General features: G+C 41.4%; 1 protein-coding gene across 1 annotated transcript in view; it reads right to left on the bottom strand.

The window, feature by feature from the left end:
• The window catches only part of Pkhd1 (polycystic kidney and hepatic disease 1 (autosomal recessive)), a gene marked incomplete in the record, with an annotated part of 446,270 nt that overhangs the window by 255,495 nt on the left and 175,206 nt on the right, over positions 1-15,569 (bottom strand). Inside the window, 6 exon segments of the mRNA XM_013510899.1 lie at positions 5,895-6,025; positions 6,276-6,332; positions 8,587-8,712; positions 12,014-12,205; positions 14,302-14,459; positions 14,849-15,059. Of these exon segments, the coding sequence (XP_013366353.1) occupies positions 5,895-6,025; positions 6,276-6,332; positions 8,587-8,712; positions 12,014-12,205; positions 14,302-14,459; positions 14,849-15,059 (875 nt within the window).

The raw sequence follows: 15,569 nt of genomic DNA, 5'->3' as shown, positions 1-15,569 counted from the left end.
CACACTGGCTCCTTTGATTACTCTCTGCCTCCTGCCTGCCCTGCTGTGGAGGTTTCTCTGCTGCCATGCTGCCCTACCATGGACTGTTTCCCCTCTGCCATGCCTCCCTGCCTTGGAGCCGGCCAACTACTGACTGACACCTATACACTCTGTACACACTGTGAGGCAAGGTAAACCTCCCCATCTTTAACTTGCAGGTGTTGGGTACTTTGTCTTAGCAACAGGACAATAGCTAAGACAAAGAGGGACAATATTGTGCATCTAAAGCGCTGCAAGGTGCTCTGATGCCTCTGATGAAGATGAACTCTGATCCCATAAGGAGAACTGCTTTTGTGGTCTCAGAAAGTCAACCTGGACAACCTAGTCACTCAAGTCCTAGAAGATCTTCAAAGATTAGAGAGACACTAGAAAGACACTAGCAAAAGCCCAATGGAGAAAAAGTACCTAAAATAGGTTCTTTTTAAGCCAGTATTACTCAACTCCCTTCCTCCTGTGAAAGGGGGACGAATGCCCTAGTCCCTGTAGCCCTTAAGTCTCTGGAAAGTGTGAGCCAGGGCTAGAGTTTGCCCAGAGACTGGCAGCCTACCTGGCAGGAGCAGCCAGAACCTGGTCAGGGTGCCAGCCCATGCTGACACAGTCCCCAGTAATCATGGCTGTTTACCAGACTTTAGCTTGTTATTTGTCCTGGGCCCAAAGATTGTCTTCTCCCGGCTGTTTGTAAATAGACAGTGAGTCCTTGTTTTTTGTACAGAGTTACAGAATGTTCTTGCTTTGTGCAGAGTTGGTCCACTCTCTACTGCTCTTCATTATCTGGATTCCGAGCAGTTCTCCAATTTCCTGTGGCCATTTACAATTCTAGTCGTATGTTTTCTCACATGGTATTCAGCAAAAGTGACTTTTGGGATATCACTGAAATATTAAGTCGAATTACACTCAGAATGTTAATAGGACTTCAGAGAATTTGGGACGTCTCTAAGACATCAGTGATCTTGGGACACGTAGCTTAATGCAGCAGTCATCAACCAAGGATAACCAGGGAACTTTCGGAAATCTCCAGAGACCGTTTTGTTGACCACAACTCAAATGCTGGAAGAAACTGTTACTGGTATTCAGTAAGTGGAGACCAGAGATGTTGCTAAATGGAGGACTGAACTCACCACAAGGGGTCATTTGGCCCCAAATACCAACTACCATAGCAGACATGCCCTTTTCTACAGTCTACATTGGAGCTATGCATTATCAAAGTAATTCATGCCCACTTACCAGTAGCCTATCTCCAAATCTGGTCAGAGTTCATATCCCCAATATAAAACATGGTCCATTACAATAAAAGTGCTGTAATAGTCTCTATGAGAAGAGTATTTATATTATTTAAGACAACCAAAGCTGGCATTAGAGACTCCCCAAAAGAACACTGACTAGCATTAAATCAGTTATCTCAATTCTTCTCTTATGCTAGAAAACTGTATATACACTAATCAGTCTCAGCCGTGAGAAGAAGCCCTATCTCTGAGTTGGTAAATGAAAACATCCAATAGATCTCTTCAGCACTGATAGACACACACAGTGACACCAGAGTCACTGTTCTCAGTCATGATTACACAACTAAAACCTTTCCCAGAATACTACATGTGTAGATTCACTTCCTAGATAATCTACCCCTAGAGGCTATGAGTCCTCTGCACACATGACCTCACCCATGACCTGCAGTATGATCCACAGAACTAAGAATTGAGAGCTGAAGGTCTGAGAAGGGCCGTGGTCCTTGAACACCCACCTTCTCTGCAAATATATGATCAGTGAGAAAAGTGCTACAGGCTAAAGTGCTACTTGGATGTGTACGGTCATTTCATTACCAGTGAAATGTTAGTTCCTTGCCAAGACTTCAGGAGAAGGAGAAAGTTTCCAACATTTCAAAAATATATTCCAGGAGCTACATCCTTGCTCAGCACCACTACCAGCAGAGGTGTTCAGGAAGCAGGTGTGCATTTCCAGTGACTGAACGGATTTGCTGACTCATCTGCCACAGTTCCATTCAAATGGATGGAACATCTGAGTGACCATATATAAACACTTTCCAAATGCGTTGATAGTTGGGCAGGAGATTGCAAAGGACTGATAAGGCTCACTTTGCTTATGAAAAAGGCACATCAGCAGTCAGATCACATTACTTCCCGGCTCTTTTACTTGCAGCTCCAATCAGGTATGCTACAAATGATTCACATATTTATGCAGGCAGCCAGCGGCTTGCGGGGAAGGGTTTAAGGCAAGCAGGGAATTTTGTGTGGAAATCAATTCTTTGCGGAAATCAATGTATTATGGACATTCAAGCAGGAGAAATTCCAGAGAGAAATTAACTGCCCAAGTAAGCCAGCTCCTTGAGGTGTGTGTCTATAGTCACCAGAAAAAAATGTGAGTTAACCCTTCAGGCAGCTCTTAAATATGCATTACCTATTGAATGGGGAGGATGAGAGGACTGAGGCTGGGCCTTTAGTTCTAGGCCTGCACAGTCTTCCTTATGAAATTGATTCCGAACCAGAACAAATTCCCCTTAAATTAAATGAATGTCTCCAAAGGGCTCTTCTTCGGGCTTTTTCCACGGACTATCCTAAACAAAAGTCTGCTCCTAGAAAATTTCCAACCACTACATAAACATGGGGAACTCCAAACCTCTCAAGTGTGAGCTATCCTGCTGTCTGAGAGCAAAACCTTTTCAGCCTGAGGAGATGGAAACAGGGTCACACGGGTTTTGGGTTCTGGAAAGATGGACAGATATAAGGGACTCCTGCAAAAGAGGCCAGGGTCTCAGAGGCTGGGGTTGCTGAGGGAAAGCGGGCTGGGCTTGGGGGTGGTCCTCAATTCAGAGGCTACAGGGATGAGGAAGAACCACCCCCGACCTGTTCCTAAAGAGCCTGGCACAGGCCTAAGAAGGAGTGTATGGAGGAATGCTGCAGGATCCCTGGAGACTCGAACGCAATACCACGCATGAGTCCTCACTGGCACGAAGGCACAGAGCTCAGATTTTGCCTCTCAAAGAAACTGCCCTGGATGTATCCAACAGCATCCTGGGCAGGAGGACAGCAGGCCTTGTGGATGGAAAACAAAGGAAACGCTGCACTGGCAATCCCTTTGTGCTGCTCAGGGATGAAGGTAAGGGAACTGTAAAGGTGACTCCCTGGAAGCCAAGGTGAATCCCGTTCACTGCAGCTGAGAGTTTGGTCCTAACCTCTGGGTCAGGACCATGCGGGAATAATATAAAACCATAAACTCTGGCACAGACCTGGGGATTTCTTCCCCTGCCTGTCAGGTCGTGGATTTCAAAGGTAGACTCATGCATGTGGAGAGCTTTTAGGGTTTCCATTTGGTTACCCAGACAAGAAGATGAAAGCACCTTCTTCAGTTAAGAGCACCACACTGACACCAAGGTAACGCCTTGGTTTTGATACCGTTCCATGACCCCGGTTCGGTCATCGCTGGAGGAAGCGGGTGAAGGGCACACAGAAACTGTTATATTTTTGCAACATCTTGCAAGTCTGAAACTATCTCAAAATTAAAAGTTTGCGATAATAAAGACAATCCTAATTAATCACAGTAATGCAGTGATATGCAAGGCTTGAGTGCATTCCCTTAAGGAGATTTCCAACCCTGAACCAATGACACAGCCGGACATGCAAGCCGCAACCCCTGAAACAGCTCCGTGGAGGAAAGGAATCTCTCTCTCCTGGATACCAGGACTATGGTGAGGTGGGGCAGGTCTTTCCACCACATCTCCTTCTGCTCCACACTCCCCACACATGCGTACAAACGTATACACGTTGCTATCACTCTCACCTCCACGTTATTCTTTTGGAACAAAGCCCTATTTCTAGAATGCATTCATCAAGGACTAAGGGTATCACAGGACATACTTAATAAACACTAATCTCCCACTTGCTCAATGACTAAAATGATCTTCACAGGCCCAAAAGATCAAAAGAAGCTCATAACTTTTAGGGTTTTCCATATCTGCCCTGCTATTACTTGTGCCTTTAGTAAAGGCACATTCCAGAAAATAGAATTTAAAAGCCACAGCATAGCAGAAAGATAGTGGTGTAACTAAAAAGAACTCAAGCTGGACTTTGTAAGATTTCACACTAACACATAGGTCCCACAGGATTCAGATGTTGCCACTGATTAAAATTATGTTGCCATCAAAATGATTTTGGAATATTAGAATCTCTTCTTTGCTTTTTTCTTTTGCTCCCTTCCTATTCTTTGTTTATAGATGTATACTAACATTTATTCATCTTACACAACACATTTTTATTGAGCAACTATTATGTTTTAGATATTGCACTAAGGTCTAAAAGCTGATAAGCAAATGAAAAGATAACTACAAAATTTTAAGATTGTTGAAGATGAATATGTTTCAAATATGCCTAGTAAGCGTATTATCAAATTACCCTCAACATACATTCTCAAAACACATGCATTGCATCTTTAAAATTTTATAAATTACTGTATATATGAGGAAAGAAGCAAATGGATAGAAATGAAAGATATCAGAAGACAGAAAAAATACCTAGTTCTAGGCTGAATTTTTCCATTGCTAGGTGTGCATTTTTCCACCTGTCAGTCTATAAAGGTTAAGGTGACGCACTAGCTTTTCAGACTTCTCAAGCTCCTCTTCTTCCCCTCAGCAAGTGACAAGAAATCTGCCCTGGAGACAGTACAGTTCCTACCCAGAGAGATGGGCGCCCTAGGCTCATACAGGAGCACGAGCTAGTCAGCCGTGAGGGTTTCCTCCCCAGTAGGCAATTCAGGGTAGTTAGGACTGCTACCCAAGAAAGATTCACAAAAGCATGGTTCTGGAGTCCCCACAGCTTCTGGCACAGAGAGTCAAGAAGCTCTAAAGTAAAGTTACATGCAACTTGCCTAGATTTCAGCTTCTTACAACCCGTGCAGTTCTGCCTCCTTTCCTTCCTGACATATTAGCCACCCCTATTAGGCACCTAAAATGGTGTGGAAGCGCTGTGCTCAGCATAAACGCTATTAAGAGTTTAAGGAGGGTTGAACAGAAAACCACAACTTTTTATGAGGGGTGATTCAGCTGGAGGTAATTAAAAACAGATGATCAGGGGGAGAGACACACATCCTCCGAACTCCTCGGAAACACGGCATAGTTGTCCTAATATGATATCCTCAGAGCAGTGTCCTCAAAGAAAGTGACCCTTCACGGCTTCCATAGACAACCCATGAGATAAAAGAATTGGAAAAGGGAAAAGAAATGCCCTTCTATTATTCTGATGCCATTCCTCATTCGCAAATCTACGATTAAACTGTACAGCTAAGTATATAGTTAACTGTAATTTAATTTCATAAAGCGGTTAAAAATTTCCCAAGAGAAATAAATGTTGTTACATTAAATAATGACATTAAAAAATAAGGTCATCAAAGTACCTCACATCCTCCTAAAATCCTACACGAGCTCATACATCTCACAATGCAGTCTGAAACACTGTCATAAGGAAATAATATAGTCACGTTAATATAGCAAGACAGTGAAAGTAACTAGTATTGGAATCAGAAGAAATAAAATCAGCATCCACGGTGGATAAGTCAGGAAGATATTCACATGTCGCTTGCATTCATCTACATGCCCAGAGAATGATCGATATTTGCTTTGGTTTGCTCCACATAGATATTGCTTCAGAGTTTTATAAGAATTCTCAGAAAACAACTGAACTTATTCCAAAGTATTCCTTTCATGGAGAATCATAAATTAATTTCTTGATATTAGCATGTGGCAAACAAACATTTCAAACCACATGCCTGACTCTGATGCTCCAGTTTCACTTGCAGTGAGTTTTATGCCCTCTCAGCTCGGACCCTCCTGGAGGGGCTGACGCTCTTACCTCTATGACGTTGGTAGGGCTGCCAACGTAGATTCCAGAAGGAGTCAACATTTCAGGACTGGAGAGACCCTCAGCACCAGAAACACTGATGATCACATTGTTTCTTATTATGTTCCCTTGTTCTGACCAGCCTTGTTTTTAAAAACACAAATAAAACCCAGGGATTCATAAATACACTTAAAACTCACACAACCCAACACTTTTGATTCTACTCACATATATCCTCGTTGACCTAACGTATTTCATAGAAATATATATGTGTGCTGCATCTTCAGGAAACACTTAGCTCAGAAAATTTGAAACATCTAACATTTTTCTGTATGAAATACATGACCATTGTAAATGGACTGTAATAGATTTAAAATCACTTTACATATTTACCAAGTTTTCTTCTGAGAATCAGCTCCCAGGGGACATAGCTTATCTCCATATGTGTCCCTGAGAACAAAAGATTATGTTACTTCGGCAGATCCGGTGCCACTCAGGAAAACAAGAGACACTTCAACACTTTCTTTGCCTGTTGGTTGTTTTGATTTTGTGTGTGTTTTTCTCTATGAATGAGATAAAGAAATATAGATCATATGGATTTTTAGTTCAGGAGTATCCTGCATTAAAAACTCACTTCCACTGAAGTGAAGAGCAGAAAAATAAATCTTTTATTTTACTTCCTAGGAGGAGTCTAACTGACTGTTTCTACTGTCAGACACTCTGTCAGCTCCAGCCTTGTTCCTGGGAGATTGGCCACCAGCTATCTGCACACTTCTCTCTTCCCTGGAAGGTCTGGAATGTTCTGCAGGACCAGGCTGAATGTTCTGGAGGACCAGGGACCCTTGCGTTCAATGACTGCAATAGAAGAGCACACATGGGCCCTGAGACACAGCAATGAGTCACTTAAGATGCATGAGCAAGGACCGCTCCACAGAACCCCTCATGAGAGCCTCACTGTTTGTGTGTCTCAGTCACCTCTGCCATTTCATGATCCCGGATGTATAACTTGTTAAATAGAGTACTTTCCCTAGAATACATTACCCCCACTTGCAATACATCAGATGCCAAGAGCCTATAAGTCTCAATATCCAAGCCCAAAAGGCTGATTCCTCCAACAATTTTTCTCTCTTGCATGATGAGTATCTATCCCATTTCTTTGTTTTCTGTTAAAATCATAATGTTAGGGTATCTTCCTGAATTTCTGCTGGAGGTTTTGTCCCTTACACAGACAAAAGTGAGAATAAGCAAAGTAAATCCTACATCTGTTACTTTGACTCTTTGTGTTTGTCCTTTCCTAATCCACACGTTTTTCTGTTGCTAATCACCTCAAGTACCCTTAGCTCTGCCTTTTAGAGCTGGAGTAAAGCCAGTTCATATGACTGACATTTCCTCAGTAAGCAGTTTGCCTCTCATGATTAGAACATTTGTAGAGTTTTGTTTTGATGTGTTGTGTTTCTTGAGACAGGGTCTCACCAGGTAATCTAGGCTAGCCCTGAACTTGTGATATAGCCAAGGCTGGCCTTAAATTTGTGATCCTTCTGCTTCAGCCTCCCAAGATCGGGTAACACTGGTGTTTACCACCACGCCCAGGTAGAAGCTTTGTAGCATCTATCACAGCATAAATAAATAAAAGATACATTTTTCCACTAATATCAGTGTTAATTTAAATACAAAAAACTATTATTTATCTAATATAGCTATACTCTCACTCTAAGTGAATCTGATTTGCTTTACCATTTTGATACAAGCGGAGACCTTTTTCTCCTTTATTCATTCATCTCTTTCAGCTGGCAGACCTACAGTGCATGAGTTCACATGCTGAACTCTAAGGAAACAACATCCTCATGGAATCTGGTGGCAAAGTGACATTAATCAGATGATCAGAATTGTAACGTATATTTTCAATCATGAAGTGCTGACTGGTGCTTAATGTACTTAAATAGAAGGACTAGACTTGGGTGAGTGGCTTGAACAAAGAAAAAGGGCTGTGCAAAACCCATGAGACTGAAGAAAGTATGGTTTTTCAAAAGGATAAAATAAAATAGATCCATGTCCCTAGACGACCGAGGGAGAGGGAACAAGCAAGACCAGTTTACAGACATTAACAGAGACAAAAGAAGTCGCTGAAGCAATCTTTCAAACTATATTAAAATCTTTGTTTATATTCTAACTGCAATAAGAAACTCTTAAAGGGCTTCTAGAGGAGGAATGACATGACACAATTTGAGATTTTTCTAGGTTTTGCAATGAACTTTAAGAGACAAAAAGGGAAAACAAGTGACCAGTTAGAAGATCCTGAAGCATGAATGAATCGGCAAGCCACAGGAGCAATTAAGAATAGATTTAAAGATGTTTTAAATCTTTGGCTAACGTTCAACTTTGATAGCCTGTGAGATTGTACATGCACATATGGAACTGACTTAAGATTACTGTGAAAAATATCAAGCAATAAATTTTAAAACTTCCCACTATATATTTGTTAACCTGAACTGAAACTTTAAAAGATCAGTTTCTTATTGACTGAGTTTAGTAAGTCATCCAGTGAAGACTATTGAAGTTTAGAATTTTTAACCATGGCATATTTGTAATGATTAGAAGGCCAAAGTTTTATAAATTGGGAATTAAAGATTTGGGGAGAATTCCCTGTGAAAAACTAGGCATCCTATTCAAGAGTACAGAAGGTAAACAAGTTCCTTCCACTTACCCACCAGCAGGGCATGGCCTAAAATCTTGTAGAACACATTACTGTCCACCTCCAGGCCCCAGGTCCTGCCCAGGTCAAGCCCCCTGCTGAAAGAGCTCCAAACTGTACAGCCCCGCATGTAGGAACCTGAACAGGAAAGAATAAGGTGGAAATTACAACTAGATCTCAAAGGCTCCTTGGGATTCCCCTAACCATACCCAAAGCAAACTATACCATGGCTAGAAATATCTTCCTTACAACCACAAAACTCAGAAGCTGAGTTGGAAGGGGCAATCAAATCAAGGATATGGGCAACTCAGGTGAATAGCCCTTAAAGATAAACAGGTTGAAATCCAAGGATCAAATCTTAGAAAAGAAAATCAACTGAGAAAGAGAAGATAGGGCCAAACCACAAAAGAACCCATGGCTTTCAGGATTTCCACCAGACCATCACCTTTGGCATAAATTTTCATCACACTATGATAAATGAAAGCGCAAGGACTGTGGAGAGTAATATTCATGGATCAATTCTGATCTTTGAAAGCTGCATCTTGATAAGGAGGTATGATCATTATTTCCTGAGCTATATCTTATAAACAAATTAATATTTATAACTTGCAAAGCAGTGCTATTCTTAGCCTAAAGTGGACAGAGATTCCTATTCCAAATTGTTAGCAAAGCCAAATGTCGGCCTGATCATCGTGATTCTCACATTCGAATATGAAAAGCTTATGAAGTTAGAGGGAAAGTATCCTCTACAATGCTAAGTGGAATCAACATTTAGGAAAATCATTGCCCTGGATCTAGTCTTTCTATCTCTGGCCCCTGAACTGGATTATACAGTCTAGATCAGTCGATGAATAAATATTTCCTAAGCATCAGCTCTAGTTATACTGCACTCAGTGACACTGCGGTCAGTGTCACACTGCGGTCAATGCATATACAGTGGTAGGTCCATAGAATATATGGGAGTGAGAATCTCCTATCACTTGGTGACATGGCAGCAGTCAGAATATTGAAGCACAACCCATTATTCATGGGCTTGTGGTGATGCCAGTGGAAAACAAACCTACTGCACCACCAGCAAGATAAAAGTACAGCACACATAATTATGGAGACTACGCAGCACTTAATAATGATAATAAATGACTCTTTAACTGCTTGATACATTTATTATTTTAAAGTACAGTCCTTGTACTTATAAAATTAGCAGAACTTTGCTGTAAAACAGTACACCAACGGTAGCTTCATACATCGCATGCTTACCTCCTTTCTTGACTGCATCACCATTAAAAAACAAAAGTTTACTGTTTGAATAATAAATATAAGTCCTGTAAATGGATCTAATATTATCACCAGGTAGGAAGAGAGGGCATATGGGTGCCATATATCTAGCATATTGGTTTATGGAATATTTTCACTTTTACAGTTGGAACTACCCAGAAAATTCTCAACTGTAATGTTTTACAGACCATGGATCTCTATATTCCTGTCAATCTCATTTCCTTTAATAGCAGGGACCCTTATATCACTTACAAAAGATGCACTCTATTAACTAACTTCACCATATCCACTTCTTTCAGAACGTTATCCGCTACCGATTTTTTCCTAACTCTGAATCTCTCCCCCTGTGGCTTCATCATAATTTGCCTGTCCTTTTAGACAGCCAGTGAGAACTAATGAATCTACATAGCTCTTCCTGGTGGAATTCAGAGACTGGCAGACCACTTAAAGTACCGTGCAGAGAATCCAATGTCTCCTAACTCTAGCGACTGGGGCAAGTGACCACACAGGGTAGGGGGCCTGCGGGCTGTGAAATAACAAAAATGCTTTGGTGAGCATGCCAGAAGCCTCCAGCACCAGAGTCACTTTGTTACACCCTGTAATACGAAGAGATTTGTTTTTATTCCATCAGGGACTTACGGAGGATAATGTCTTAACGCAGTGATTTCTAAACATGTGTTTAAGCCTTGAGCCCTTTTCCACACAAATCAAATATACAGAAATTGATAAAAGGGTAGTTACTCCATAAAAAAGATGAGGTAAATTAAATGAATTTTGAATAAGGGGGTTTCATGTCCTAATTATCACTTATGTATGACTACTAGCCTCTCTTTCACTGAAGCTGGTGTCTGCATCAAATATTCTGCAGCACGGCATGCAGTAGACAACCAAAGAACAGAGAAAAGGGCACAAAGGCACCAACTGACCCAGCGTAGTAGGGAAGGTATGGTGGATTAACTAATGGTCAACTTGTAACACCCAGCTGAACTGAATCAGCATGGTTCTGTACGTGGAGGGCCCACCTGAGGATTGCTGCCAGCAGCATACAAAGAGAACTGGCAGGAAAGGTGTCAGCTGTTGATTCTCCTGGAGAAGCCTGTCATGCTGGCTTTCCTCATACGAACTTGGCTGTTATCCTCAGAGGATCTTGGGTCCTCACTGTTGCTGAAAATGGCTGCAGTTCTTTCTGGGGGAGCTCTGGTCCTTACCTTGAGCATCACTTCCTGGCTCCAGTGCAGATCCCTTAGCCTGCTGGTACAGATCCATCATCCCACTGACTAGCTTCCACCACAGACCTTTGGGCCTTCCCAGTGCAGATCCTTGGTACAGATTTGCATGAGACATTGCCATGGGCTCTAGCTTTTCAGCTGAACTCATGCAGGACATTGTCATGGGGTCCAGGCCCTCAGCTGGATTCTTTCGGTCTCCAGTGTGTGGACAGATCTCCCACACTCGTTTGCATTTGACTCTTTGGGTGAATATTATAAAATAATCCTATAAATTATGTTCCTGTATTAAATCTTTTCCCTTGGAAACCTTAACTGCAATAAAACTTTCGATCACGTTAGCAACTATTACCCTAAATGACAGGAATAAATAAACAAATAACTGGAAGATTAGGATAGATGTGCAGATGATTTGAAAGGGGGAAAAATTGTGGTTCGCTAGCAAGAGACTCCACCTTTAATGTCTACAAGAATTACTCTGTCATTAAACTCAGCAAAGGTTCAAACTCATTCTCAAGGGCCATGGGCAGCACAAACCTGACCTGATGCCTTTCGCTTAGGTATCAACTTCTGAATCTCCTACAGCAGCAACCTTTAAACAAAGGCACAGCTGGAAAATGTGAGTATTAGCTGTGCTGAGGAACGGGAGGATCGCTCTGAAATGGACCTGGTATGCAGAGCTTAGTCCATGTATTAATGATGCTTCTCGCCTTTCACTCCTTCCAGAATAATAAGCTGTGCGTGTTTAAAATTCACATATGGAGGTTCCACTTCAAACACTATGAATGATTTTTTTGGCACACCAAAGTTGAAAAACACTTATGTTGAATATAAAGAACTATCCACCTACAAATCCTTCAAATCCCACACATCCCCTAGTCTGACGCAGAAGTGCCTTATGGGAGAAGACAGAAAGTAGGAAGCTTTTGACCCCTCACCTCTCATTGCTCCCACCAGAGTGATGGAACTCAGGTGCTTACGGAAGGCTTGCCCCACGTCTCGGAACTGCACCCCCTCCAGCTGGACCCGGCTGGGCTCCTTCGTGAAAGACTGAATGATGACTCTGGCCCCCAGATCCCTGGATCCCAGCACCTTCTCACTCTTGGAATATAAACAGTGCTGCAGATTACCTGCAACACAGAAAGAAGTCCAGCAACCTAGAGCAATAGAACATGCTGCTAGACAAATGTCTCTGTTTTGAAGCCACTTCCAGCACAATGGAAATCCATTATTGTTCCTTCTATGTAATAATCTTATTTTTACTTTGACTCCCCTCTGTGGATTATTAATTAAGCGATTTGATCACCACAACACGATGTTGCCTTTATTGTTTCCAGAAACTCCTAAAACAATCATCTTAACTACTGCACAAAGTGACAGATTATAACCCACAAATCCAACCTAAAGTGATGATTATTTTAACACATGAGATCCCTGAAGGGAATGTACAATAAGACACAATCTCACAACTTCCACGGCTACAGTGTTGGCACTTCAGGACCCATAGCACTTTCTATAGACACAGAACATTTAGTGATGTGAGCTAATCTCAGGATGAAGAAGAAACCATCTCCTGAATTGATTCTTTCTTAGTCATGTTAATGAACCAAGGAAGTGGCAATCATGCACAAACCATGTGTCATTCCACAGTGAATTCCAGAATCCAGCCATTTGCTAATACCCAGGAAATGAATATATAAAAATTAAATAAAGAAATGCTTTATATTTGCATGCTTTATCATTTATGTAAGTAATCTATGGTATTTTCAAATGGCCAGGCTTCATATTACAAAATTTAGCTAGCTTATTCCATGTTTCTCATGTAGAAGACTAAGTGACCTATTCTGAGTCTACTGAAGCTACATTTAAGATTTATGATGCAATCAACAATGTTTTCCATTAGGAGCTAACAGATTTCTAATGGCTCAAACCTTAAGCTGAGTATAGCGGTGCACGCCTATAATCTCAACACTCAGGAGATTGAGGCAGGAGGATCACTGCAAGTTCAAGGCCACCCTGGGCTATGGAGTAAGACTCTCTCTAAAAAACATAAAATAAATTTTAAAAAGCTCAAATTCAAAAGCATGTTCTCATTGGCTCTATGATCAAATTCAACATTTTGCAAAGTATGATCTGAGAAAGACTGTATGAGAATTATCAAGAAAATGTGAATGCTATGTAGATCCCAGTTTGGCAAAATTGTTAAAGTTAATGGTGAATCAGTCCTAACCCACTGTTAGCCAGACATCTTTTACAAAATGGCATAGATGTGAGGCAATGGCTTGGACGGAGGAAGGTGAGGTCCAGATCTCTCTCCACACCCAGCCACATCGCTACATTATACCTACATGAAACTACATGCAGATACCACCAAATTTTTAACATTTTTCACTTTATTCTGCATTTCAGACATTACTGGACATCTCTAGCATGTTGCTGGCCTGCCATCTCTGCTTTGATATGCACAAATTTAAATGCCTGATCATCACCCTCCCACTCCAAAACATGCTCCTCTTCCCATCTCAGTAAATAGCCTCATCATCCATCCAGAGCTCATGCCTGGAAGTCATCCTTGACACCAACCGCATCCTGGACCAAAATTGACAAATGATGTCTTCACAACATGTGAAAGCCTCATAATCTACAGCCCGAAAAACCCAAACACAACCTCCTAAACTAACCATCCCTGAAATCGATGTTTAATAGGCACATCAGCGTGATTCAGTGCCTGCTATTCTGCTAGAAGATAAATGAACTTTTCCCACCACTCACCAAAAGCATGGGGTAGTTCACTCCAAAACAAACCCCAAAAGAAGTGGGAGAGCAAGTCTCAGCAATAAGAAGGTACTCCCTGAGCCTGTGATTCTGTCGCTAGGGTTTTCTTGAAAATCTTAGAAGCCTAGAACAGAAGTTAAGATTGTGTCTAACCTGGAAATGCAATTCAGCTCTCCAGTTTTCATTCTTTAACAGAATTTTCCCTGGTAAAAGTAATGTATGATTTATTTCATCTTTTTTTAGGGGGGTCTCTTTCACAAGTTTGTTTTGAAGTAAAGAGGGGAATGAACTAACAATTTATCAAGAGCTTTCTTAAAATTACAGAACATCATGGACATCCAAAGGCCAAGCGCTTATTCTATTTTTAAGGAAGTCAACCCTAGCATTGCCATGTGTCATATGAAAACAGTTTTTTTCATTCATGAGACTTTCTAACAAAATCCTTCTGTACCTTCTGGAACACTGGTCTCTGGGCATGAAGCAAGAAACTTCCTCCTCTCCTGAGTGAGATTTCCTGTTATAGTAATACTCCTGCTGAGCAGAGCAACTGTGACCTTTAAAATTTGTCGCTCTCCAACCAACCAATTCTCTGTGCAGTTGTGAGTATATCTGAAAAAAAGAAAAAGAGGAAGGTCCATCTGAGGACATCACTCCAAATCATAGGAATCAAAAGTCATAAGATGATTGCAATCCTTCCTTTGAGATTTACCTCTTTAGGAACTCAAACACCAAAGAGTAAGTGATGCATACTCACCAGTACATAAAAATTCAAAAATACACTGATTATTGCACTGACCACTTGCTGTAATATAGAGTTCTAGAGCCTCAGAAATTATCTACAGATTCTACATCTTCAAATCACTTCATATTTTATAATTTTCTTATCAAAATGTCCAGCATTTTTAAGTTAAACATATATCATCAGAAGACAGATGTCTTGGCTGCAGCACGGTTAGGGCCTTGTCTTCCCTTAGCTTAGTCAAGCTGACAGTGTGTACCTCAGGGGTGACCTAAGGTGGAGGTCTGCGCGGTGCACGGTCCCCACAGTGACGGTCTCTTCCCGCAGGCTGGTGCCTTCCACCCCTGTCCCACTGACAATGACAACTTCGTCCCCTGGCTGCCAACGCACAGCGTCCTCCAGAGCCAGCACTGTGTCTCCAGCACGCCCAGCTGCTCGAAGGTGGGTGACAGTTACGTCTGGCCGGGAACCTAAGGCAGTCCAAAGACAACATGCTCAGACATTTTCATAATGAGTAAGAACGTAAAGTTATACAAAGAATTCTGTGAAAAAAAAAAAATCCGGGAAAGCAAGCCTCAGAGTCATTAAGCATCATGTTTTGACCAGTTGTATTTTTAGTTTGAGATGCATTTGGGAAGGCAACATTATTTATTCTCCTCTATAAGATGTGTAATAAAAGTGATGCAGCATAGAGCAGTGAGGTGTGAAAAAAATACATTTAGATCCGCGATCGTACTAAATTTAGATTTGAGCCACAGATTCCTTTGGGTAACATAGGTGGTCAAAAACTATGGTGAATGTTTAAATTTTTTAAAAATGTATTACAGTAAAGCACATTGCAATCAATCTCCTTTAAAATACTCTTGCTTGCTTAGAACACACTTCTCCCATCATTTTTGCCACTTTCCGAAGCAGTTCTGGAAGTCTCCTGTTGTGGGTGTCTTTAGCTGTGTTGTTGTGATAAATAAGATGGATGAGAA

Source organism: Chinchilla lanigera, unplaced genomic scaffold (genome assembly GCF_000276665.1).
Source record: "Chinchilla lanigera isolate Chin_1 unplaced genomic scaffold, ChiLan1.0 scaffold00010, whole genome shotgun sequence".
NCBI lineage: Eukaryota > Metazoa > Chordata > Mammalia > Rodentia > Chinchillidae > Chinchilla > Chinchilla lanigera.
The sequence above is the reverse complement of the archived record's forward strand: the minus strand, read 5'-3'. Positions and strand labels throughout refer to the sequence as shown.